This window comes from Manis pentadactyla, chromosome 8, assembly GCF_030020395.1.
Source record: "Manis pentadactyla isolate mManPen7 chromosome 8, mManPen7.hap1, whole genome shotgun sequence".
Classification (NCBI taxonomy): Eukaryota; Metazoa; Chordata; class Mammalia; order Pholidota; family Manidae; genus Manis; species Manis pentadactyla.
In genome coordinates this window covers 60,924,136-60,951,736 of record NC_080026.1, presented here as the reverse complement: position 1 = coordinate 60,951,736, position 27,601 = coordinate 60,924,136, and the positions used below count along the sequence as shown (strand labels likewise).

At 38.9% G+C, this 27,601-nt stretch overlaps 1 protein-coding gene and 1 pseudogene across 7 annotated transcripts in view; both read right to left on the bottom strand.

Annotated features, from left to right (window-relative positions):
- The window catches only part of LOC118929369 (chromodomain Y-like protein), a 58,860-nt pseudogene extending 55,044 nt beyond the window's left edge, over positions 1-3,816 (bottom strand).
- A 13,814-nt stretch (positions 3,817-17,630) lies between these two features.
- LOC118929357 (zinc finger protein 248) overlaps positions 17,631-27,601 on the bottom strand; it is a 31,929-nt gene continuing 21,958 nt past the window's right edge. For 6 of the 7 annotated variants that reach the window (XM_036919377.2, XM_036919375.2, XM_057505796.1 and 3 more), the window contains one exon: positions 22,853-25,296. In XM_036919377.2, the coding sequence (XP_036775272.1) occupies positions 23,804-25,296 (1,493 nt within the window). In that variant the 3' untranslated portion in view covers positions 22,853-23,803. Of the gene's footprint in view, positions 22,130-22,852; positions 25,297-27,601 lie in introns of those variants that run through there. The other variant, XM_036919380.2, reaches the window with a different exon arrangement.

Genomic DNA, 27,601 nt, shown 5'->3' with positions numbered 1-27,601 from the left:
TTCAGAACTCAGAAGATTAATCTATATATTTACCCAGATACTTCTTATTTCTGTTGCTCTTTCCTCATTGCTGAGACACCAAGTTTCTTTCTGCTATCACAACCCTTCTGTGTGAAGAACTTCTTTTAGCAATTTTTTTAGTGTAGGTCTGCAGACAATGAATTCTCTTAGTTTTGCTTCAACTCAGAATGTTTCTATTTCACTTTTATTTCTGGAGGAAATTTTTGCTGCCTATGGAATTCCAGGTTGACAGTTCTTCAGCACTTTAAAAATGTGCCACTTCTTTCTAGGCTCTGTGTGTTTCTTATGGGAAATTTGAAGACATACAAGTCATTGTTACCTTATGGGTAATACTTTATTTGATTTTTTTGTAGCTTTCAGTAATTTGGCTGTGCTGCATATGGATATGGATTTATTCAGCTTTATCCTATTTGGGATTCACTCACCTCCTTGAGACTGTAGGTTTATATCTTATGCCAGTATTTTTTAACACCCAACTTGTCCTCCTCTCCTTTTAGGACTCCTTTAAACAGATGTTACATATTTTGTTATTTTCCTACAGGCCTCTGGGACTCTGTTAAGTTTGTTTTTCTTTTTTTGGTCATTCATTTCACTCTGTTCCTCATACTGATAGCTTCCATTGATCTTCTTCAAGTTATCTGACTCTCCTCTATACTTTCTCAATTCTGCTATTGAGCCCATATAGTTGAGGGACCTTGCAAGGGCTTATACAGAGTAGGGTGAGGGCCTCCAGAAAAAAAACAAAGCAGGTTAATCACAGTCAGAACAATGTGACAATGTGCAAAGAAACTCCCTACCAAAGTGTTAAATGTTAAACATTAAGCAAAGTTAGTCACATTAATTCTCTAGGGTAAAAATATCAAACTAGGAATATAGGCATTCTTCAGTGAAATTTAGTTAAAACTAAAAATCCAGGTGTAACTTGGCCTGGAATATTTGAATATCCCCCAGATAATAAAATACCTAAGCATAGCCCTTGTCTCCATTGTATCAATTGAATCATGCTATTGGGGCATTTGCTTTGGCCTCCTGGGGGCCCAGCTTATTTTTTTACTTTAACCAGGGGCTGTTTCTCATCCTTTATCCCTAATCTAGTGATTTGCAACTTGGGCAATTGATTTAGAAAGTAAGCCCAGTTATATAAACAACTCAGTGAAAACAGGAAGGATTCCATTTTAAAGATAAGATAGCACTTTAAAACCCAATTAGTTAAAAAGTAAGTTTCTTAACATACAAACAGACAGTAACTCAGTCAACCTGGGGAGCAAAGTAGGCAGTCTTGATTGATATGCTCCCAGACCAGGAAGCTGCTGTCCTGGGAGGAAATTAGAGCAATAAATTTCTTGTAAATAACAAGGACTGATAAGAAACCGAATGTCTCTTCAAAGATAAACATTTTGGGACCACTTAGCAGGTCTGCATCCCTAGCCCTTTGTCACTCAACCGCCTATAAAACCCCTACACAATGCACCACCCTGGGGTTCTTTTGTCCCCACCTGCCGTGACCTAGGAGCTCTGTCCTCGCTTTCTCTCTAAATAAAAACCTCTGCCTTGCTCTCCTACCTTGAGTGTTTGCGAAGTTCATTCTTTGACTCTGCGAATGAGAACCCTGGCATCAGTGAATTTATTTCAGGTACTGGCTTATTTCACTTGGCAATATGTAATTTAAATTCCTCCATATCTTTTCATGGCTTTATAGCTCATTTCTTTCTTTTAATGAATAATTTTCCATTTTGTGGAATAACTACAGTTTGTTCTTTAATGATTTTTTTCACTGTTTTTGAGTTATTTTCTTAATAGTTGCTTGCCCTAAAACAACTATTATCCTATTACCACATACATCTGAATTTATCTGAATCTAATTTATAACTTAATACTAGTGAGATATAGAAAGATTACATATATATCTTTATTCTCTTTCCCTTTTTATGCTATTGTATATTACATATAGATAGATAGATAGATCTAATCATCACGACCCAATAATACTCATTAAAATTGTTACTTTACATACAGGCTGCCAGCATTTCTTTCTTTCTCTCTTTTTTTTTTGAAGAATATGAGCTATGAACAGGAACTGAATTATAAGTGCATTTGATGGTAAGTCCCCACAGAATACCCTGTGTATAGTTAGAAAATAATAACCCAAGTAGATTTCTTCAGGAAGTTTTCTAGAATGATTTTGTAAGAACAGGTACTCACAGATGCTCCTCCCATAACCTTGGGAAACATAACAGTGGAACAGCCATCTGGACTCTGTCGGAAAGTAGTATAGGGTGTTTGGAACCAAGCCTTTTCATTGGCCCAAACAGCATCACAGAGAGGCAGTATGGACACTCCTAGTCCAATGGCTGGGCCATTTACTGCTACAATAATAGGCTTCTTAAACTGAATGAAAGTATTCACGAAGTTTCTGATAGCTTCTGCATTTTAGTGCTTTCTTTTTTTCTGTCATCTGTTAAACGCTGTAGGAAATAAAGTCGAGTCCGCAGCAGAAGACGCTGTCCACGGCACTGAGCAGCACGAACTTGCTGTTGCCAGTGGCGGCCGTGCTGTGCACACTCTGCACCTCCTTCATTACCTCTGGATTGAGTGTTGTTCTCTGATGATTTTGTTGACAAGATGTGGGTGAAGCCATCCTGCTTCCTGACGACAGTATCTCCGCATCTGTAGGCACTTTCTTTTTGCCTCACATTGAAACTCAACCGCTTGTCAAAAGGCTGGCTCCTCTGTCAATAAATTTCCTTTTCCCAGCTGTCACTTCTGCAACAGACGTCTGTTTGTTGGTTGTCCTATTGGTTGCTAATGCATCCATAAACGGAGTTGTACCTTTTCCGTTAACAGCAAATCCCGTGGCCATGGCCGCAGTCATGGGGCCAGACACCTGAGGCACTAGTGGGTGTATTCGGGGCCTGCTCTCCATTCTAGCTCACTCTGCCCTAGGGCGGGCCCAACAGAGCTCCAACCGGCTTTTCAGCGGCCACTTCTGGCACCTCCGTGTCCTCTTGACCCTGCTCGACGGGGTCCAGTTTCTCAGGGCTCTCATTCTGAAAGCCATCCACTGCCGTCCGCTCTTAATGGGGCTTTTAGGCACAAGTATCCTTATACCTGATTTTGCTGGGTCCATATTCTTCCAGTTTGAGAGAGATGGAGCTGTGCTTTTCCTGAACTTCTGGCTGGCAGCAAATAACTATTTTTAGGCCAGTCTAGTGATTTAGGAGAGATCTTAGAAGAGTTGATGTTGGGTGGATCTGGAAATTTGTTTCCTACCATTGTTTGGAGAGGTCCTCTTTGTTCTGGCTAATGTGCTTTCTTTCTGCTGCTAGGTGCGGCACCTGTTGAAGTCGTGAATGTCACCAGGTGCTGCTCTGGCTCCCAGGTATCGTCCTCACTCTTACAGCCTTTCCACTGGACCAAATATTCTGTCTTCCCTTTTTTGTTTTTCCTTTTGTCAACAATCCTTTCAACCTCGTACATCTCCTCAGGAAGCCATGGTGGGGAGCGGAGTTGCTGGAGGGCGGGAGGGGCAGGGTCGGCGGGAGGCGGTGGCCGACACTCTGTTTCAGACGCGTCCCCGCGTGGCCTGCGCTTCCTGCTCCCGCTCCTGGCGCAGGGAGCTCTGCGCGGGCGAGCCACTCACTCTGCCAGTGCGGGCCAGCGGCTGCGACGGCGGCAGGGATGTTCGCAGGAACAGCTCATCGCGCCTGCCGCGGGGCCGTGCTGAGGCGGGCGCGGCGGCGGTGCACGGCGGCGCGGCTGGCCCCTTGGCTCCCCCTCTCCGGTGTCTGTCAGCATTTCTTGTATCTCTTCAGCAAACTTTCAGAGACTGCATTGCAGGCAAGTACAGCTGAAGAGAAATCAAGGGCTCCCATTCACCCAGACCCCCCACTCACATGACAGACGGCTTGCATCAGGCATGGCATGCTGAGAATACTGAGGACTCAATCACCCTTGTTTTAACTCAGTAGGGCAGGAGAGGGTTCCAAGCCAGAAGGGAAACTGATAAGGCCAGAGATTACTACCCCTATCCAGCACCCTGCTTCTAAAATGTGGATGTCACTCAAAGAGAAGAATGTCACTGTTTCCAGTCCTACCTCTGGGGTGTGGCTTAGAAATTTTTTGCCATGGGAGAAAGATAGGCTATAAAATCAAGACTTCAAAATTCTTCCCAAAGGAAATGACTCTATTTGAATAAGTATATGGGAAGAGTGTATTTGAAGAGTGTAAGCCTAGTGGCACCCTAACACTGAAGATTTGTTAGAAAGCAAATTAGAGGAGGCTGGTACCTTCATGAGAGATCCAGGCCTAAATCATAGGCCAGATTGTTTACTCGAGAGAAGCAAGGAAAGAGCTATTAAGAGCCCACCTGAAGTCAGAACAAGCCTTACATACTGAACCTCAAAACTTATCTTCACAGGAAGGCTTGAGTAGTAAACTGCAGTTCATTTAAGTCAATTTCAACTATTGGCATGGTAGTGGCTACTCATCCTCCACCTTCTAGCCTTTTGACAGTCAGCCATGCACACATTCCTGGAGCAGCTTGCAAGAAGCTTGCAGGAGCCAGGGTGATCAATAAGGACGTTGCTGTCTAAATCAGTCATTGATGTTTGTGATTGTGGAGATGGAGACAGGCAGCCAGACATTGCTGCAACTCCCTTCCACTCTGGATGAAGTGACTTCCCCCAAGACTGGTGCTTACCCTTCAACTGTCATTTTTTTCTTTCTCTCAGACATTCAAACACTAGGATGTTCAAAAGCAACCACAGCTCCATGCTGTACCCTGTGAGCTGGGGGTGAGGAAGCCATGTTTTTGGCTGCATGTGCCTGCAGTTGTGGCACACTGAGCTGGGAGGGAGCTAGTTGAAGTTCAAATACCATAAGCTCTCACTGTTCTTATTGAGTTTTAGCAGATTTTCTTGAATAAATGTTTCTCTTTTGCTATATGACCTTAGGACCATTTCCAGAGACTAACTTTTTAAAGTAATTTTCATGAGTAACTCTTATATCACATGGGAGTGGGTCTGCAGTGCTCCTTTTGCAGCCATCCCCCTAGAAAATAAGATCTATAAGGGCAGAGGGTTTTTTTCCAGCTTTATTGAGGTAATTGACATATAATACTGTTTAAGTAAAGGTGTACAATGTGATGATTTAATACACTTGTATATGGCAAAATTTTTACCACAACAAGGCTGGTTAACACATCCTTCACCTCCCATAATTATTATTTTGCTGTTGTTATGGTAAGAACAATAAAGCTCTACTCTCATACCAACTTTCAAGTATACAATACGGCTAACTATAGTCATCATGCTCTACATTAGATACACAGAACTTACTCATCTTATAAATGAAAGTTTGTACCCTTTGGCCAACATCTCATTTCCCCCACTCCTCTGCCCCTGACAACCACTATTCTAACACTCCATTTCTGTAAGTTTGATATTTTTAGATTATACACAGAAGTGAGAACACATGGTATTTTTCCTTCACTGACATTTCACTTAGCATAATGTCCTCAAGGCCTATCCATGTTGTAGTAAAGGGCAAAGTTTCCTTCTTTTTAATGACTTAATAGTACTCCATTTTACACATGTAACACATTTTCTTTATTCACCCATTGACGGACATCTAGGTTGTTTTATATCGTGGCTATTGTGAATAATTCTGCAATGAACATAAGGATGCGGATATCTATTTGAGAGGGTGATTTCATTTCCTTTGGTTAAATACCCAAGAGTGGGATTGTTGGATCATATGGTAGTTATATGTTTAATTTTTTGAAGAACCTCCACATTGCTTTCCATAGTGGCTGTACCAATTTACATTTCCACCAACAGTGCACAAGTGTTCTTTATATCCTCATCAACTCTTGTTATTCTTGTTATCTCTTTTTGATAATAGCCATTCTGACCAGTGTGTCAGAATGTGGTGATATATCTATCTCATAGTGGTTTTGATTTGCATTTCGCTGATGATTAGTAATGTTGAACACCTTTTTGTGTATTTTTTGGCCATTTGTATGTTTTCTTTGGAGAAATGTCTATTTAATTCCTCTGCCCATTTTTAATCGGATTGTTTGTGTTTTTGTTACTGAGTTGTACGTGTTCCTGATGTATTTTGGCTATTGAACTCATCAGATATGATTAGCAAATATTTTCTTCCATGCCCTTTCAATTTCTTTCTTTTGCTTTACAGACACTTTTTAATTTGATGTGGTCCAACTTGTTGATTTTTACTTTTGTTACTTGTGGTTTTGCTGTCATATCGAAAATATTGTTGGTAAGACTGATGTCAAGAAGCTTTTTCTTTATTTTTTTTCTAGGAATTTTACAGTTTCAGGCCATAGATTTAAAACCTTAATCCATTTTATTTTTGTGAGTGGTCTAAGGTAAGGATGCAATTTCATACTTTTACATGTGGATATACAATTCTTAGTGGTATACTTTAATTTTCTTCTCCTTACTTTGTGTATATTTACTGTAGGTTTTTGTTTTGCGGTTACCCTGGCACTTTAAGGTACTTGAAATATCTTATTGATATAACAGTCTATTTTAAGCTGAAAAAATTCAATCAAATACAAATTTTATCTATCCCCCACATATTATGTTATCAAAGTCACAATTTACATCTTTTTATACTGTTTAGCTCTGTTAAATTATTGTATACCTATAGCTATTTTTAATACTTTTGTCCTTTGAACTTTACACTACAGTTAAGGGGTTAACACACCACACTACAATGTTAGAGTATTATAAATCTGATATACTTACCTTTACCAGTGTGTTGTCTATTTTCATATTAGCAATTTGCAACCTTTCATTTTAACTTAAATAACTTCAGAATTTCTTGTAAGGCATGTCTAGTGGTTATGAACTCCCTCAGCTTTTGTTTGGAAATGTATTTATCCTGACTTCACTTCTGAAGGACAGCTTTTCTGGGTAAAGTATTCCTGGTTGGCAATTTTTTTCTTTCAGCATTTTGATATATCATCCTACTCTCTCCTGGCCTTGAATGTTTCTGCTAAAAAGTATGATAGCTTATAGGTGTTTCCTTATATGAGGGAAATTTTTCTTGCTGCTTTGACAGTTTTATTTTAATATATGTTGGAAATGATTGTTTTGGATTGAAACTATAGTCTCATGTACTTGGATGTCCAGATCTCTCCCCATGTTTGGGAACTTCTCAGCCATTATTTAAGTAACCTTTCTGTTCCCTTCTCCCTTTCATCTCCTTCTGGGACTTCAGTGATACATAGATTGTATCTCTTAATGGTGACCCATCAATGTTGTAACCTTTCTTCATTCTTTTTTTCTTTTTGCTTCTCAGACTGGATAATTTCAAATTACTTTTTTGCAAGCTCACTCATTCTTCCTTCTTTATAGTCTGCTCTTGAAGCTATTGGATTCTATAGTTCAGTCACTGTATTGCTCAGCTCCAAAATTTGTTTTTTGTTTTTTTTGTTCTCTTTGTTGAACTTCTTTTGTTGTTCTTATATTGTTTTCCTGATTTCACTAAAGTATATATCGGTGTTCTCTTGTAGCTGAGCATATTTAAAGCAATAATTTCAAATTCTTTGTCATGTAATTCACATATCTCCATTTCTTTTGGATCAATCACTATGCTTACTATGTTTCCTTGGTGGTGCATGTTTCCAATTCTTTGTGATCCTTATATCCTTGCATAGGTGTCTGCACATTTGAACAACAGGCACATCTTCCAGACTTTATGGATTGACTTCAGTAAGGAAAGACCTTGACCTGTTAGTGGGGGCAGCTAGAGTGGGCTGTGACCCAGGTCCGGTGGTGCAGGGACAGACATATGACACTTTGGTTCTGGGGGATTGTGTCTTGTTGTCTTAGGCCACTGGGGTCCAGAGCACCAAGTGTGTGGTTGTTGGAGAGTACTGTGGGGTTCTCCAGAGGCTTCAAGGACTGATATGGTCCTTAGAAGTGCCTCCAGGATCAGGAGCTAGGGACCAGGGCAGGCAGTAGTAGTGGCCAGGCCAATGGCATGCATACACTCAGTTTTGGGGGCCAGCTACAGGTGCCTGTGAAGTGGCAAGAGCTGGCTGCTAATACATATACAATGGTGAAAGTAAGGGCCAGCAGCAAGGGCCTAGGTGAACTTTGAGCCCACTGGCAGTTGTGGGGTCCCTGGCAGTTGCACTCCTGTGGCTGCAGGGTCTCCCCATGGACACATGAATGGCAGTGGAGGCTGGGATGGGAGTCAGGCCAGGAGTGTAATAGTAGTTGGAGCAGCTGCAGGTGAGAGCAGTGTTGCAGGCCAGTGTCATGAGATGAGGCTAAGTCTGGGCCTACAAGCAGCTGCTAAGGTCCTGTTGTCATGTAGGGTTCCACCACAGGCACACAGCAGTGGATGACAGTGATGGGTCAGGCTGGGGGCAGATAGGTGTACAGCTGAGGGAGCTAGCTGCAGGTTAGCCAGTGGCAGAGACCAGTGACTTAATACATGGCTGAATCCAGGCCCACAAACAACTCTGGGGACCATGGTTGTAAGACAGCGCCATAGGCATGCACATGGCATCAGAAGTTGGTGACAAGTCAGGCTGGCAGTGTGCAAGTGTGTAGCTGGAAGGGCTAACCCCAAGGATGTGGAGGACAGCAGGGGTTAGCTGTGGCCATCGAGGCTGGTGTCATGCAGTCTTGTAACCATGGAGGGCTGGGCTGGCTGCTGGTGCAGATTCTGGGTTTTAAGGGGTCCATGGTAGCTGGCCTGACATTGGCTTCTTTGGCAATGAAAGCTGCTGGGGTCTTCTGCAGAGAAGGACACTGGAAAATGTGGTCACACCTGCTGTACCCTTGCTCTTCTTCCTTGTTCCTAGCCATCTGTGTATGTCTTAGCTTCACTGGTCTCTGGGTGGAGTGAAACCAAAGTGGGTCCTTCATGTGGTGCCATGAAAGGCTGGGGAAGCTGGTTGCTTCCTTTCCCAGTGAGAACTCTTTCTAGCTGAGGTGTTCCCTCTTGGCACTGAGCAGTACCAGCCAGTGGGATGATGCAGGCAAAATTAAGCTGTTTTGACTTCCCTTTTTGAGCAGTTATTCTCAGGTTTTTTGTTCCACAGTGTTACTTTTAAGTTCCTTATATGGACTTCTCAGTGCTTCCAGAACTTTGTTCATAGATAGCTAATTGTTAATCTTCACTGGGGGAGGTTAGGGTTTCCTACTTTGACATCACTCTCCACAGTTTCACCTGTTTCATTTTCAAATAACTCCTAATCAATTATACACCTTTCCACTCATCTCTGTTGATTGTAATACAGTTGTAATTTACTTACTTGTATTAAGTTTTACAACAACCCCATAAAATAGATAGTGCTGTCACTGACATTTGAGAGAAGGAAAAACTAAGGCTTTCAGTGGCTAAGCTACCTTAGTTAATTTAGCCGCTGAAATGTTTGACTGGTAGAATCCCGGAGTGTCCATGCTGTGGAAGAGTGCACTTTCCTACAGACCACTAATACCCCAGAGTACCAGATCTGACCAGAGAGCCTTCAACATCCCTCCTCAGACACATTTAGAGATTTCACTCCTGGCATATTAAACTGCAGAACAGAACTTTTGCAATCAAGGCCTGTATGTGTTAGTGCATGTATCTGGCCATTTACACAAGGAAAGCTTTCCTCAAAGAAAGTAATAAATGCAACCCACAGCTCTGGTTGCAAATGCAGACCACCTGATCATTCCTAGTCCTCCTTTCCATCTCTCCTGTACGCTCCTCTCCACACTTAAACAGTAGACCCTGGGCACTGACTAGCCTCAAAAGGCATTTATCTGAACATAAGTCCAGGGCATGCTTGAAAATACACACATTAAGGGACCAATTGAAAGGCATTTGGAGAAATTTTGGATTCTATCCACTCTACGCCAATTTCAGCTCCTTTACTCTCTGCCTGCCAAATTCTACAGAACTCAAAAATATACAAACCTCCAAGTGCTCTGTGCAGAACCAGGTCTCTCCAAGCGATAAAGGCTAGAGCCTCAGGCATCAGTGCCCTCAAGAGGCTGGAAAGAAGATGGAAGTGCACATGTGCAAAGGGCTGCACCTTACCTTCCCAGTGTCCCAGAGGCCCCATTCATCACATGTATGTATTCAGTGCCCATTAGCCTCTGTGGCTCTGTCTTCAGTGCTACCCCCTAACAATCTCTTCTTCCTGCAGGTGTTTTATTTTTTCAATCCCTAAGAACATGGTTTGAAAGTGAGCTTTAATCACAGAATGTGTCAATACTGACATAAAACTACCATAAACATATGTATATCACAAATGTATCAGTTTCCTTTATGAACACAGATAAACACTGAAGTAAAGCTGAAAACAGATACTAACAATTAGAAAGTGTCATATCCAAGGTCATCACAGTTTCTTCTGGGTTGCAAAATAAGTTAGCTTGGGAATATTTTACAAATATTAAAAGTAGCAAAAATTCAAAGAAATACAATCCAAAAGAAGACTCTCCTCTCAGTTAACTTTATGTGCAAATTCCTTGATATTGTTACAAACTGCATAAAGTTTTGTGACTATTTCATCACTGAATAGTATTCAAGGAAAATCTTTATTGGTAAGTGTATTTTATGTTTTTAATTTTTTATTAAGGTATTATTGATATACAGTCCTATGAAGGTTTCACATGAAAAAACAATGTGGTTACTACATTTACCAATATAATCAAGTTTCCACCCATACCTCAAAGCAGTCACTGTCCATTAGTGTACCAAGATGTCACAGATTCACTATTTGCCTTCTCTGTGCTAAACTGTTTTCCCCGTGACCCCCCACACCATGTGAACTAAACATACTATACCCCTCAATCCCCTTCTCACTCCCTCCTGACCCGCCCTCCCACACCCCTCCCCTTTGATAACCACAAGCCCCTTCTTGGAGTCTGTGAGTCTGCTGCTTTTTTGTTCCTTCAGTTTTGCTTCGATGTTGTACTCCACAAATGAGGGAAATCATTTGGCACTTGTCTTTCTCCGCTTGGCTTATTTCACTGAGCATAATATCATCCATCTCCATCCATGTTGTTGCAAATGGTAGGATTTGTTTCTTTCTTATGGCTGAATAGTATTCCATTGTGTATATGCAACACCTCTTCTTTATCCATTCATCTACTGATGGGCTCTCAAGCTGCTTTCCATATCTTGGCTATTGTAAATAGTGCTGCAATAAACATAGGGGTGCATATGTCTTTTTGAGCCTGAGAAATAGTATTCTTTGGGTAAATTCCAAGCAGTGGGATTCCCGGGTCAAATGGTATTTCTATTTTTAGTTTTTTGCAGAACCTCCATATTGCTTTCCACAATGGTTGAACTAGCTTACGTTCCCACCAGCAGTGTAGGAGGGTACCCCTTTCTCCACATTCTTGCCAGCATTTGTTGTTCTTAGTCTTTTTGATGCTGGTCATACTTACTGGTTTGAGGTGATATCTCATTGTGGTTTTAATTTGCATTTCCCTGATGATTAGTGATGTGGAGTATCTTTTCATATGTCTGTTGACCATCTGAATTTCTTCTTTGGAGAATTGCCTCTTCATATCCTCCGCCCATTTTTTAATCGGGTTATTTGCTTTTTGGGTGTTGAGGTGTGTGAGTTCTTTATATATTTTGGATGTTAACCCCTTGTCAGATAAGTCATTTACAAATAAATTCTCCCATACTGTAGGATGCCTTTTTGTTCTGTTGATAGTGTCCTTTGCCGTAGAGAAACTTTTTAGTTTGATGTAGTCCGATATGTTCATTTTTGCTTTTGTTTTCCTATGCTTGAGGAGATGCATTCAGGAAGAAGTTGCTCATGTTTATATTCCGGAGATTTTTGCCTGTGTTGTCTTCTAAGAGTTTTATGGTTTCATGACTTACATTCAGGTCTTTGACCCTTTTCGAGTTTACTTTTGCATATAGGATTAGACAATAATCCAGTTTCATTCTCTTACATGTAGCTGTCCAGTTTTGCCAACACCAGCTGTTGAAGTGGCTGTCATTTCCCCATTGTATATCCACGGCTCCTTTATCATATATTAATTGACTGTATATGTTGGATTTATCAGGGCTCTCTAGTCTGTTCCATTGGTCTATGGCTCTGTTCGGATGCCAGTACCAAATTTTCTTGATTCCTGTGGCTTTGTAGCAGAGCTTGAAGTTGGGGAACATAATCCTCCCAGCGTTATTCTTCCTTCTCAGGATTGCTTTGGCTATTCGGGGTCTTTTGTGGTTCCATATGAATTTTTGAACGATTTGCTCTAGTTCATCAAAGAATGTTGTGGGTATTTTGATAGGAATTGTATTGAATCTGTAGATTCTTTAGGCAGAATGGCCATTTTGACAATGTTAATTCTCTTAACCATGAGCATGTGATGTGTTTCCATTTATTGGTATCTTCTTAAATTTCTCTCAGTCTTTCACTTCCTTGGTTAGTTTTATTCCTAGGTACTTTATTCTTTTGATGCAGTTGTGAATGAAATTGCTTTCCTGATTTCTCTTTCTGCTAGGTCATCGTTAGTGTATAGGTATGCAACAGATTTCTGTGTATTAATTTTGTATCCCTCAACTTTGATGAATTCAGATATTAGCTCTAATAGTTTTTTAGTGGTTCTTTAGGGTTTTTTTAATGTACAATATCATGTCATCTGCAAACAGGGACAGTTTAACCTCTTCCTTGCCAATCTGCATGCATTTTCTTTGTGTTGTGTGATTGCCGTGGCTAGGACCTCCAGTACTATGCTGACTAGAAGTGGGGACAGTAGGCATCCTTGTCTTGTTCCTGATCTTAAAGGAAAAGCTTTCAGCTTCTCGCTGTTAAGTATAATGTTGGCTGCAGATTTGTCATATATGGCCTTTATTATGTTGAGGTACTTGCCCTCTATACCCATTTCCTTGAGAGTTTTTATCATGAATGGATGTTGAATTTTGTCGAATGCTTTTTCAGCATCTATGATCATGTGGTTTTTGTCCTTTTTGTTGCTGTGGTGGATGATGTTGATGGATTTTTGAATATTGTACCATCCTTGCATCCCTGGAATAAATCCTACTTGATCGTGATGGATGATCTTTTTGATGTATTTTCAAATTCAGTTTGCTAATATTTTGTTGAGTATTTTTGCATCTATGTTCATCAGGGGTATTGGTCTGTAATTTTCTTTTATTGTGGGGTCTTTGCCTTGTTTTGGTATTAGAGTGATGCTTGCCTTATAGAATGAGTTTGGAAGTATTCCCTCTTCTTCTATTCTTTGGAAAACTTTAAGGAGGATGCGTATTAGGTCTTCACTAAATGTTTGATAAAATTCAGCAGTGAAGCCATTTGGTCCAAGAGTTTTGTTCCTAAGTAGTTTTTAGATTACCAATTCAATTTTGTTGCTGGTAATTGGTCTGTTCAGATTTTCTATTTCTTTCTGGGTCAGCCTTGGAAGGTTGTATTTTTCTGGAAAGTTGTCCAATTCTTCTAGGTTATCCAGGTTGTTACCATATGGATTTTCATAGTTTTCTCTAATAATTCTTTGGATTTCTGTGGTGTCTGTCGTCATTTTTCCTTTCTTGTTTCTGATTCTGTTTATGTGTGTAGACTCTTTTTTCTTGATAAGGCTGGCTAAGGGTTTATCTATTTTGTTTATTTTGTCAAAGAACCAGCTCTTGATTTCATTGATTCTATTTTATTCTTCTCAATTTTATTTATTTCTGCTCTAATCTTTATTATGTCCCTCCTTCTACTGACTTTGGGCCTCATCTGTTCTTCTTTTCCTACTTTCGTTAATTGTGAGTTTAGAGTGTTCATATGGAATTGTTTTCCTTTCCTGAGTTTGGCCTGTATTGCAATATACTTTCCTCTTAGCACAGCCTTCGCTGTGTCACGCAGATATTGCACTGTTGAATTACAGTCAGTTGTCTCCATATATTGCTTGATCTCTGTTTTAGTTTGGTCATTGATCCATTGGTTATTTAAGAGCATATTGTTAAGCCTCCATGTGTTTGTGAGTTTTTCATTTTCTTTGAGTAATTTATTTCTAGTTTCATACATTTGTAGTCTGAGAAACTGGTTGGTACAATTTCAATCCTTTTGAATTTACCAAGGCTCTTTTTGTGGCCTATTATATAATCTCTTCTTGAAAATCTTCCATGTGCACTCAAAAAGAATGTGTATTCTGCTGCTTTTGGGTGTAGAGTTCTGTAAATGTCTGTTATGTCCATCTGTTCCAATGTGTTGTTCAGTGCCTCTGTCTCCTTACTTATTTTCTGTCTGGTTGATCTGTCCTTTGGAGTGAGTGGTGTGTTGAAGTCTCCTGGAATGAATGCATTGCATTCTGTTTCCCCTTTTAATTCTGTTAGTATTTGTTTCACATATGTAGGTGCTCCTGTGTTGGGCATATAGATATTTATAATGGTTATATCTTCTTGTTGGATTGACCCCTTTATCATTATGTAATGTCCTTCTTTGTCTCTTGTGACTTTGTTTTGAAGTCTATTTTGTCTGATACAAGTACTGCAACTCCTGCTTTTTCCTCGCTATTAGTTGCATGAAATATCTTTTTCCATCCCTTCACTTTTAGTCTGTGTATGTCTTTGGGTTTATATTGAGTCTCTTGTACGCAGCATATAGTTAGGTCTCTTTTTTTTTAATCCATTCAGTGATTATGTGTCTTTTGATTGGTGCATTCAGTCCATTTACATTTAGGGTGATTATCAATAGATATGTACTTATTGCCACTGCAGGCTTTAGATTTGTGGTCATCAAAGGTTCAAAGTTAAGTTCCTTACCTTCCAAGAGTCTAACTTAACTCACTTAATATGCTATTACAAACACAATCTAAAGGTTTTTTTTCTCCTCCTTTTTCTTCCTCCTCCATTCTTTATATATTAGGTATCATATTCTGTACTCTTTGTCTATCCCTTGATTGACTTTGGGGATAGTCAACTCAATTTTGCATTTGCTTAGTAATTAACTGGTTTTATCACCTCTGGTGACAGCTGTTAAACCTTAGGAACACTTCAATCCATAGCAGTCCCTCCAACGTACACTGTAGAGATTGTTTGTTGGAGATAAATTCTCTCAGCTTTTGCTTATCTGGACATTGCTTAATCCCTCCTTCAAATTTAAATGATATTCTTGCTGGATAAAGTATTCTTGATTCAAGGCCCTCCTGCTTCATTGCATTAAGTATATCATGCCACTCCCTTCTGGCCTGTAAGGTTTCTGTTGAGAAGTCTGATGATAGCCTGATGGGCTTTCCTTTATATGTGATCTTATTTCTCTCTCTGACTGCTTTTAATAGTCTGTCCTTATGCTTGATCTTTGCCATTTTAATTACTATATGTCTTGGTGTTGTCTTTCTTGGGTCCCTTGTGTTGGGAGATCTGTGCACCTCCATGGTCTGAGAGACTATATCCTTCCCCAGGTTGGGGAAGTTTTCAGCAATTACCTCCTCAAAGACACTTTCTATCCCTTTCTCTCTGTCTTCTTCTTCTGATACCCCTATAATGTGAATATTGTTCCATTTGGATTGGTCATAGAGTTCTTTCAATAATCTTTCATTTCTTAGAGATCCTTTTTTCTCTCCGTGCCTCAGCTTCTTTGTAGTCCTCTTCTCTAATTTCTATTTCATTTATTGTCTCCTCCACTGTATCTAATCTGCTTTTAATACCCTCCATTGTGCTCTTCAATGATTGGATCTCTGACCGGAATTCATTCCTGAGTTCTTGAATATTTTTCTGTACCTCCATGAGCATGTTAATGAATTTTATTTTGAAATCCCTTTCAGGAACTTTCATGAGAATCATGAAAGTCAATCATGAGAGTCAATTTTCATTAGAATCTTTCTCAGGGGTTGTATTCATAATTTTACTCTGAACCAGGTTTCTTTGGCATTTCATATTTGTATATGGCACCCTCTAGTGCCCAGAATCTCTACTCTCTGGAGCTGCTCAGCCACTTAAGCAATGTCAGGGGTCTCAGGGGAGCAGTATTGTTGCCTGGGGGAAGGAAATAGCTTTTTCCTGCTTCCCAGCTGCTATGCCTGCCTCCACTGCCTGAACCAGTGGGCTGGGTGCACAGGTGGTATAAGCCTCTATGCTTCGTGTTTGTAGTTGCTGTAGATGGGACTTCCCTCTGGCTGGCCTAATGCCAAGGGTTTGCCAGTTTACGAGGCAGGTTGGGCTGGCCGGGAGAAAAGTGCAGTAGGCTGTGCATCACAGAGGGGTCCTTCAAGCTGTGTAGCCAGGCAGGGAGCTAGAGCACCTGAATATCAAGAAAGTTCCCAACCTGCTGGGCAGAGTGCACCTGGACAATTTTATCTACCTGTTGTTTCTCTTGAGCAGTAAGCTCTGTGCAATCCTTGCCCCTTTAGTAGCCCTCTTGCTGTTAGGAAGTCTCTCAGACTGCCCGCCTTTCTTTTGTCCCAGAGCAGCTGGGTATGGATCCCTAATCTCCACAAGTGGCTGAAATCTCAGTCTCTCCTGGTATTCTGCCTGTATCAGCTTTCCAACCCCCTAATCATGAGAGTACCATGAAAGCACCATGAAATGTAGGTTTGTGTTCCCAGAGCAGATCTCCAGTTAAGTATTCAGCAGCCCCTGGCCTCCACTCCCTCCCTGCGCCATTTCTCTTCCTCCTGCCAGTGAGCTGGGGTGGGGGAAGGGCTTGGGTCCAGCTGGGCCATGGCTTTGGTATGTTACCCTGTTCCATGAGGTTTATTCTTTTCTCCAGGTATATGCAGTTTGGCACAGCCCTCTTTCCTGTTGCTCTTTCAGGATTAGTCATAATAATTATATTTTTATATTATATGCAGTTTTAGGAAGAAGGCTGTGTCTCACCTCTCACACCACCATCTTTAATATTGATGGTGCAAAGATCTTGATAGAAAGCTGGTAAATGTATTTTAATAATATAAAATGTCTCCCTATGTCCACGATGATAATATATTCTAGGGGCTTACAAGTTTACATAAAAAATTATCTAGACATAAATAAATGTGTAGTCTATATGAAGGAAATTATAAATCTTCATTGAATAGTAGTTTACAAGATAAGTAGTAAGAGTTACAAATCATTTTCCTGAATAAAAAGATGAAGTATATTTTGGAAAAACCTTCCAAACAAAATCTCAACAAAGTTTTGTGTTTCCACTTTCTTTTTTGTATTCTGTTGCTAGAACAAATGCAAATTTTATATGGAATAATGAGGAGTCAAAAATTTTGTGAAAATGCAGACTAGAGCTTAGCTGAAGATATATCTTTAATAGCTAAAGTAGTTATTTTAGTCCTGAGTCAGGAAAAAAAACATGTAAAGTCTTAAGACTGCATAACTTTGTACACGATAATGGTGATATTTCAAAGAAATGGATAAAAATTTGTAACTGATTATCTCCAGGAGCATAGTAAGAGTAGATGTTGATTTTAATGTTGAGAATGCATGACATCTTTGCAAAGATAAAAAATTATTTCAAAGTTTGAATTTATGAAATCTGAACTTGAAAAAAATCCTTCTGTAGACAAATTTTAGAGTTTATTCCAAAAAAATTGGAGAGGATATAATTTTGATGTGGAAAAATACAAAGTGATAAAAGCTATTATATATAGCTCTCATTGTTGCTGTAAAGAGGTAAAGTCATCTTTAGTTTATTACAAAGAGCATACAAACTAAGAATACAATAGTAATATTTTATAATCAGCTATTATCAAATGAGCACCTTAATTAAAATGAGGCTAAAGACATGAGCCAATGTTAATAAACTGAAGATGAGCAATCAACAAATAGTGTTCATTTGCTCAATATCTCTAGAAAGTCAACATAAAAACTGTCTTACAATGTCATATAAATAAGGTTGGAAAAAATGTAAAAGAATAGGATCTACTGTAGGAAATGGGTTTAGAGAACCCACATTTCCAGATTTTGGATAGGAGTGAAATCCATGCAGCCTTTCTTGTGTCAGTTTAATCCAAAATGAAATGAACTTAAATTTGAATCCAGAAATTACACTTTTAGAAATTCTAAGAAGAAAACTTGGAGAAATGTACAAAGATGGATGGTCAAAGGTGTTCCTCCAGTGTTTTCTTATGATGATAAAAATACTGGAAGCCACTTTCAATGAGATACAAGTTAAACGGTATTGGCCCTAACATGAAATCCTAGTCATTAAAAATGTCATGTGAGAAAAATAGAAAAATGTTAATGACGTATTGTGAAATGACAAATGGAATTTGCAGTGTGTATTCTATTCTAAGACTCTGTGTGTGTACCCAAACAGAAAACTGAAATATAAGAAGTCAAGCCAAATACCATAGACAAAATTACAATCCACCTACAGCTAAATATAGAGAGTAGTAGTATTATTTTTTCATTAAATTTCCCATATAAATAAAATTGAAGGTCACGTTTTAGAGAATATGTCTATGACTCCTATGGTATTTTAAAGCCACTTTATTTGTATTTATGAGCATAATTATTTCCTCATCATTACCTATTAAGTGCATGGTGTTTCATAGTTCCTCACAACCTTCCAGTGTCTGCTTTTCCAAACTTACTTAAGTTCAGATGTTTTTCATTACTACCGCTAACATTACCAATTTTAAAACTGACACATTTTTATAGGATTTTGTTTTAAACTATATAATGGAGTATCTGCACAAATCACCAGATCATTTGGGAAAAACAGAAACCAATAAAGTAGATCATCCATAGGCTATTAAAAATGATAAGGTTTATTTCTCTTTAGTAGCAATTACAACTTGCAAATCACTGGGCATGCTAGCTTTAAAATGACATAATTCCAGGCAACAAAATATGATTTGGAAATGGTATTTATAATTATGCCTGCAATGTAGGACTTTAATACTTTGACAGTATTTCTGATTTGCAAAGCTCAAATTCCCATAAGAATCCAGTCTATTACAAATTCTCTATTGGTACACATATATGGATTGAAATGCATGGAAAAAGGCCCAGGATACATGCTGAACAAAAACAGTTATTTCAGGGGAAATATCTAAGGTGGGAGGGTTTGAAGAATATTCCTATTATAGTTCATAAATGTTTATGCCCTCTTCTCCCAATCTGGGTGCTGGTATGGACCATCAGCACAGCAGCAGCCAGTCCTGGTAGTACCACTACCCCATGGGCATCAGCCACCTGCCACTCTTCTCCAAGTTCCTTTTCTAAGGAACGTGGCCAGACCCACAGGAGCAGAAAATGCCTTCATTAGGAACTAGAGTTCAAAATGCCTCTCTTATTCTCTGAGGACTTAGGCTTCCTTTGAGGAGTAGACAAGTGAGAATTTTTAGCTTGTGTGTGCAGGTAAACTCTTTCAGATGGAGTTAACCATGACCATTTTGTAGATGAGCCCACAGAGGATCAAGCATCCCAAACTACGGACTCCAGACATGGTTGGGGAGGAGGCAATACAGTAAGCATCACTTCACCTCCCCAAGTATCTGAGGGGCACTTGCTCTTAAAAAGTGGTGTCTATGTGCAGACATCAGTTCCTCATGTCTAAGGTCTAAGAGGTCTAAGGAAGGTATGGTTCCTCAGATAAAAACTGGGAGACTGAGGTTATCCAGTGTCTGGTCACTGAGGGGAGATGAAGATTCAGTGGAAACAATAGGAGCTGTAACAGGGTAAGCCTTCCCCCCCCAGATAAATGGGTAGGTCCAGGGCAATTACAGCTGCACTCTCCAGGCTGAGGGTGTCTGGGATATTTATCACAGGTTGAACCCTTCCAGAGGCTATGGCTCTACCCTTCCCAGCCACGTACAAGCTGGATGTGAAGTGACAAGAACACAACAAGTAAGGGGAGGCCAAGTTCAAACCAGAATATGGGCCCAATTCCCAAGAAACAAGTTTTTGGGAGTTTATCAGGAAACAATTTCCAGGTCCTGGGAATTTCAACTGTTTAAGCATTTCAGAAAGCCATACTGATGACCCAGCAATTCCTTTTCTGATTTTACATACTTGAGCATTTTCAAGCTCTGGGAGATGACCCATTCATTGGTAGTGAAATCAGTTTACTATATGGGAACAAGCATTTCTTTTAATACAATATAATTCAAAATAAAACATTAAAATACATTAGAGTTAATTAGGGTGTTATTTCGTGAAATCAGATATACATGTTGTTAGTCTTTCTCATACACACACACACACACACACACTTCCTCCAGATATTTGAATGGCTTGCTCCCTCCACTGCAGCTTTCCTAAGTGAGATCTTTCTCTCTACATACTATATAAAATCAAACCACCCTTCTGACAATTTTTTCTATTTTTATTTTGCTACTTTGTAACGCTTTTTACCATCTTCTCTCTTGCAGATGTATTTCCTTGATATGACTGCTGGCAGCACCAAGGACACAAATTATGTGGTTATGGTGACTTCTCAGTAGAAATATTCTAGAATGGGTTCTCACTAGCCTATTTTGTAACAAATGATCATTCCTAGATCCATACAAGTTGCTCAAGAAGAGATGGTATCATCGAGGGTGTGCTCACAACTCTGTGCTTAAGGACAGGTTGTAACACTGGAGGGAACATAGAAAAGTGCATTGAACAAGATAGCCACTACACGTAATATTTACGTACATGATAAAAATGCAATAATAACAAGCCAATATGAAAAAGGGTGAATTACCTCACCCTTTTTCAGAAGAGCTGCTTACCTCATACCACATATAACAGGAAACCCCACAAGATATACGAATAATGTGTTTCATGCATGTCAGATACTTGCCACAGTGCTCAGTTCCAAAAAGAATTTACTTATGATGACGCAAAACCACAATGAAGCAGAAACACTTAATTTTCAACTAGTAAAATAACTTTATTTCTAATATGAGAGCTTACATAGGGATTATAGGATAAAAACACTGTGTTGCTTATTCTCCACTGGCTCCACCCAGACCTTCTCTCCACTTTGTGCTCTCCTTGGCTCACCTATACACGGCATCTGACTGGATTCTCCAAAGGGAGGCCCCAGCAATTTGGTGCTATAATTCTGATAGTGACATCTCCTATATATAAGGTGACCCCTCTTCCATGAGAAACTCTGACTAGGCTCTGATAACATCAGTTTCTGTCCTTTGTCTCTTTAGTATTTAGAACCGTGATAGCTTCCTCCTGATACTAGTCTCTAGGTGCTTCAGTATCCCTTGTCTCTGGCCCGTGGCACTGTAATTTAAAGTCCTTCATTAAAATCTTAAGCTGGGAGTTTTTCATTAGCACCATGGCTGACACAAATAGCTATCATTAAATTAACCTGTGAAAAGAAACCATTCTTCCCCCAATCACTGTATAGAACATTAACTTAGAAAAGTATTTCTATCAGCTGGAATGCATTCAACTCTAAGAAACAGACAGCCCTAAGAATAAATAAGGAACTGTCAATACCGCAGTAATACAAAGTCCTAGTACAGCAGGTCCAGATAGTTGTGCAGCTCAGTGATGTCACCTCTGAGCTAGGCTTTCACCATCATGTGTGCTGTTATCTCCAGGCTATTGCCCTGCAGGGCCATAAACTATAATCTGGTATAACACACAGATATGAAAAAGTCCAGCAGAAGAGAGACCATTTTTTCTTGTCTTCTCCTGTCATGACACTATTTTATCACGAGTACTTTCCCAGAGTACTGCTGAGTATTTTCCAAACATTTCACTGGTCACATGTCCACCCCAACAAAATCATTAGAAAGGATCGCTATGATTAACCCAGACTAATCTGGGTTTACTCCTAAATCATCTGTGGGAAGGATGGACAGAGACAAAACAGACTCCAGCAAGTTAAGTAGTAGGGAATGGTTGCTGGGTGGGCAGTGTCTCTTGGAGCTGCTTATCAAGTGTTCCAAGGAAGCATGGAGAGCAGCAGGACAAAGGGGCAGAGATAGTACATGACACTCTGTTAAGTACAAATACACAGTTTCTGGGGTACATACAATATAGCATGCCTAAACAGGTATAGCAATGAGACACCAAGAGAATAAAAGAGGCATTTCATTACATACCACTACCTTTTTATTTGTACAGCGCAGCTTTACTGTTTATAACTGATGTTAACCTTCGCAAAACTTGTGTTAAGAACCGTTGTTATTGGCAGCATTTACATTACTGACTGACCCAGAAGCAGCTGAAAAACATAAAAAATTGTTTTATTCTTTTTATAAGTGGTAGCTCAGTAATAATGGCCATACTCATTCACATATGTGAACATCAGGGGAAAGGTAGGTGATACTTGTAAAATAACATACTGGCCAAACCCTAAAGAGACTATGCTAGTGCTAAGATAGGGCTGATGCAGAGGTAGTTTAAAAACCTCACAAACATTGTTTTTGGGTTCTTTTATTGAAAAGGCAGTTAAGCAATAATGTCCATAGCCATTTATTAACATCAGGAAATAGAAGGGGTATGTGACTTGTACTTTAAATCTGTTATGGTGTAAATACTCCCACTAAAGCCAGGCTACCAACATGTGGCACTGAACAGAGTTGGTAAGAGATGTACAGTAAGCACACCATTATATAGGCATACCTCATTTTATTGTACATTTTAGATTCTGTTTTTCACAAATTGAAGATTTGTGGCACTACCACAATCTTGATGCCATTTTTCCAGTAATATTTGCTTATTTTGTGTTTGTCACACTTTGGTAATTCCTACAATATTTCAAACTTTTTCATTAGTATTGTATTTGTTATGGTGATCTGTGATCAGTGATTATGATTCACTGAAAATTCAAGTGATGGTAGCATTTTTTTAACAATATTTTTAAACCTAAAGTATTAACTTTTTTCAGACATAATGCTATTTCACACTTCATGGACTTTTATTTATATGCACTGGGAAACCAAAAAATCATTGACTCGTTTTATTGCAATATTTACTTTACATCAGGAAATAGAAGGGGTATGTGACTTGTACTTTAAATCTTCTATGGTGTAAATTTTATTGTGGTGGTCTGAAATGAAACCTACAATATCTTTGACGTATGCCTGTATTTTTCACCATGTAGATTCAGTAAGTAAGTAACCCAAAGAAAAAAGATAATTGAAAAATGTAAAATAATTAGGAAGTGGTGAGTGTTGAGTATTCACTACCCTTTTTTAAAATAATGACCATTTAACAATTGGCTCACAAAATTCCTAAAAATTTAACAATCAGCAGTACTTGTAAGCCAGCATGAACTTACTCTAGAGCACACCACTGTTTGTGAGGATGTGTATAAAAACATTTATATATACATACATAATTATGCTAACCTATATTCTCGTGGTAGTGTGGGAAATATTAAATAGGCTGCAACGCTTATATAACTAGGGATTTATATTTTCTCTTTACAAGCATGTTGGGCTCCAGTATACAAACCAAGCATACCTCAAATTTGTTATATTAGCACATTCACATAAGGCTTGCAAACATCAGGGACTCTTCATGTTTGTTTACTGCTATTGTCATTCAACTTTTTGTAAGCCTCAGACTCCACTATGACTATGGGTATAACTGAATATCATTCATTATATTTACAAAAAAAATTTGGTATCACATCTAGGATATGGCACTACATAACACAAATTATAAATATTTTTACATTACTTAAATGAATAAATTTCCCCTCGGTACAAATTTTATGTTTTTTCTTGAAAGCTTTCACATACTTAAACATCAAGTTTTACTCTAAGTTATTATTTGAAGTATGCATGAGACATCACTTTCTAGCATTTCTAGTCCATTCTTTGGATTTCATTAATCTCACATTAAAATACTGTATTAAGAAACTGAAAGAGTGGATGAAAGCTTCTGAACATCAGGATGTTGAAAGAGCTTTCACCCTTGTGTGAATTCTCTGATGTTTAGTGAGTACCGACCTCTGACTGAAGGTCTTCCCGCATCCATTACACTCATAGGGTTTCTCCCCTGTGTGAGTTCTTTGATGTTTAGTGAGAGCTGATTTCTCACAGAAGGTTTTCCCACACTCATTACATTTATAAGGTTTCTCTCCAGTGTGAGTTCTTTGATGTACAATGAGGTTTGACTTCACACAGAAGGACTTCCCACATTCATTACATATAAAGGGTTTCTCTCCTGTGTGTGTTCTCTGATGTACAGTTAATGCTGACCTGTGGCAGAAGGATTTTCCACATGTGTTGCATTCATAGGGTTTCTCTCCTGTGTGTGTTCTCTGATGTTCAGTGAGGTTTGACTTCACACAGAACGTTTTCCCACATTGCTTACATTCATAGGGCTTTTCTCCCGTATGTGTTCGCTGATGGTTGGTAAGGTGTGGTTTCTGACAAAAGGCTTTCCCGCATTCAGTACATTCATAGGGTTTCTCTCCAGTGTGTGTTCTCTGATGTTGAGTGAGGTTTGACTTCTCCCAAAATGTTTTTCCACATTCACCACATTCAAAGATTTTTTCTCCAGAGTGAGCTCTTCTAAGTTGGGTAAGATGTGACTTTTTGTTGAAATTATTTCCATTTTCACTGTGCTCATAAGGGTTTCCCCCCATGTGTATTACCTGATGTTTAAAGATGGGTGATTTTTCCCACATTTTATGATTTACTTTATATTCATGGGGAGTCTTTGTGTATGTTCCCTGATGGATAATGAAAGTTGAATTGTCACAGAAGATTTGCCCATTTCCATTATATTCATAAGGATTCTCCCCTATAGGTGCTCGCCGATGTCCCAATCTTAAGTCCATATAGAAGGTCTTCCCACAAATATTGCATTCATATGGCCCCATTTCCAAATGAGTTCTCTGAGATAAACTGAGCTTTAAACTTTCGATGAAGGTCCTTCCACATTCATTATATTTACAGAGCGTCTTTCCTACCTGAGTTCTCTTGTTTGTGAACAAGGCTGCCTCCTCATGGAAGCCTTGTCCATTTTCATTGTACTCAAAAGCCTGGTCAAAAATTGGCTGAGCGAGATGCTGGCTATGATTAAGGATATTCCTTTTTTGATATTTATACAATTTCCATCCAGTAGGAGTTTTCTCATGCCTAATATCAAGGAGCAATTTTTCATATATATTAAACTCATCAGGTTTCTTTCCAGAATAGTTCTTTCTATTAATAATTAAGCCTGAAATATTTTTCAAACTCATTTCACATGAGTCACATACCTTACGTGGAAAATTTCTTGAAGGAACCAAATGTGTACCCAGGTTGAAAGTTTTCCTTATTTTGTCACTACCATCTAAAATTAATGTTTTGTTGGTGGTGAAAGCAAGTTGCCAAAAATGTTCATCTTGATTTTCCTGGCTGCTTTCTATCAGGTCATCAACTTTCCAGTCTTCTAGAAATGAGAAAAATAACCACATCTTATGAATCCTAGAACATTTGAAAGGGAATTGGACTTCTACATAAATGATCTATTATATAGTCAATTCTTTTGTTTTAGGCTCAGGTCCCTAGTGTGAACTAAATCCAAGTATACATTTCCTTTACGTTTCTGATTTGAGTGGAAAATACATACCTGCTACAGGAAACTGGGCAAGGAAACTGGCAATGTCATTTAATATTATATATATATAAACTTCAAAACTGGATAGAAAAGGGTGAAATAAAATTCAAAGCTCAAGGAACTGGGGAGTGGCTGATTCAGAAAGAGGGAAACTCAAGGAACAGGGTGTGTCCAACAGAAACCTTAAACACTGAATAAAGTGACAGTGAAGATTAGTCAAGGGCTTTTGGAGGATGAACTGTATGGTGGAGGCAGAAGAGAGTTCAGTCTTAATCCCCTCAAACACAGATTACTGGAGTGTGAGTTTTACAAGAATACTACTCTGCACATCAACACCAAACTGTACTTCCACAAACACCAACTTCCTCAGGTTCAAAGTAATAGTCCTATGGCCCAGGATCTAATTTTTCCTTTAATATACTTCACAGGGAATACTTATTTTTTAAAAATACTATGATAGAGGCAGAAGAGAGAAGTTGAAATAACTCAAGACATGGTGAGCAAGGGGTGGAGAGTTTCTGAGTTTTTCATTTACAGAGCAGAAAACTGAGAGAACTGGAACTGGATGAGTTCAACAAAGGAGTTTCCCAGCCTCCACCCTCAACCAAAAAAGGAAAATAGCCTGAGAAAAATTAGAGGAAAAATTCAGTTTGGCAGAGGCAAATCATGGTTTTTCCCTTATCTTCTCACAGCTTGATTACTGTGGTAGGATCCTCACTAATATCCTGTTGTCATTCCTTTTTTTTCCACTTTATATAGCAATACCAAAATAGGTTTCTGAAAGCACCTATTTCCTGATGTTTTAAGGGCCAATGCTCTACTCCAGACCCTAGCTCTCTATTTAGCTGTAATTCACAATAACACAAAGGTCCAACAGTAACTACAAAACAGATGAGGGGCAAGCATCTCTGCAGAACTAGGTTCATTTTGTTTCCTTACAGCTGTTACTGAGTTTGTGTGACCACTGTCTCATGATTCTTCACTTCAATCCGCTGGTTTTCCCCCAAAACAATTTTGTTTCTGAGGCACTGCTGACCTTTAAGTCTGCTTTTAAACCTAAGTTTATCTTTTATATTTTTATCTTTTATATTGAGGTTTTCTGCTTTTATACCTAAGTTACTTTATCTGTGGCTTTTACTTACTTATGGGACCCATAAGGATTGCATTTCTCTGCATGGTTCTAAGATCTCCAGTAAAACTTTGTCATTAAAATTCTTAGCTTTACTTCACTGTTGCTACCCAATGCAACGTGTCACATGCTAAAAAAACAAATCTATGATAATCCCCAGCCCACTACTCCAAGGACCCACAGTTATTATCCTGGCAACAATGAATCAAAACAAAAATAAACATTCCACAAACTGGATTTGCATTAAGTGTTCAAGCTACCATTCCACAAGCCCATTAAAAATACTTCTGTACAGTTCAAATTGGATCTCCTAACTTGCTCATTCCAACAGCACACCTTTCACTTAACTAGCTGCACTCTGGCCTCAGCTCTCCATGGAAGCTCAACATCCTTCAGTAGATGCTACTTTTAATTTAAAATAATAAACCTCAAAAACACAATAATAAAAGAACCAAAGCCAACAAACTCTACAACATCCCTACTATTTTCAGTGTCCACTTGCAGCCTGTAGAAGTTACTGCCTGTATAATTCAGTGTAATGTAAATAGATCCCTTGCTTAATGCTACAGACTTTGTTAAGATGACAGTCTGGCTCTTGACTAGTGTTACCAAAATCCTGTTTCCTCTGACTTCATTGAGGAGATGGTGCATTCAATGATTCTCAAAAAGCAATTTGCATATGAATTATTTCCAAAGTGTACTGCTTAGTGGTAATGCATGAGGACAAAATATAGGAACGTGCATTTAGGAAAAACACAACGGAATGTTTTTGGAATGGATGTAAAAGAATGACCTCTTCTAAACTTGGCTTTATAGTTAATCAACAAAATAATTATTAAAATGGCAGAATTAGGAAAAAAAAGGGCTCTCTCTTTGGAAAAACAAAATCCCAACAAGGAAAGACACCCTAATCAATACTCTCATGATCAAGTCTGAGTTTTTTAGGATACAGCTGCTGGTGGATTAAGGTCATAAAATCTGACTATTTAAGTTAAGCAAAAAATTGAG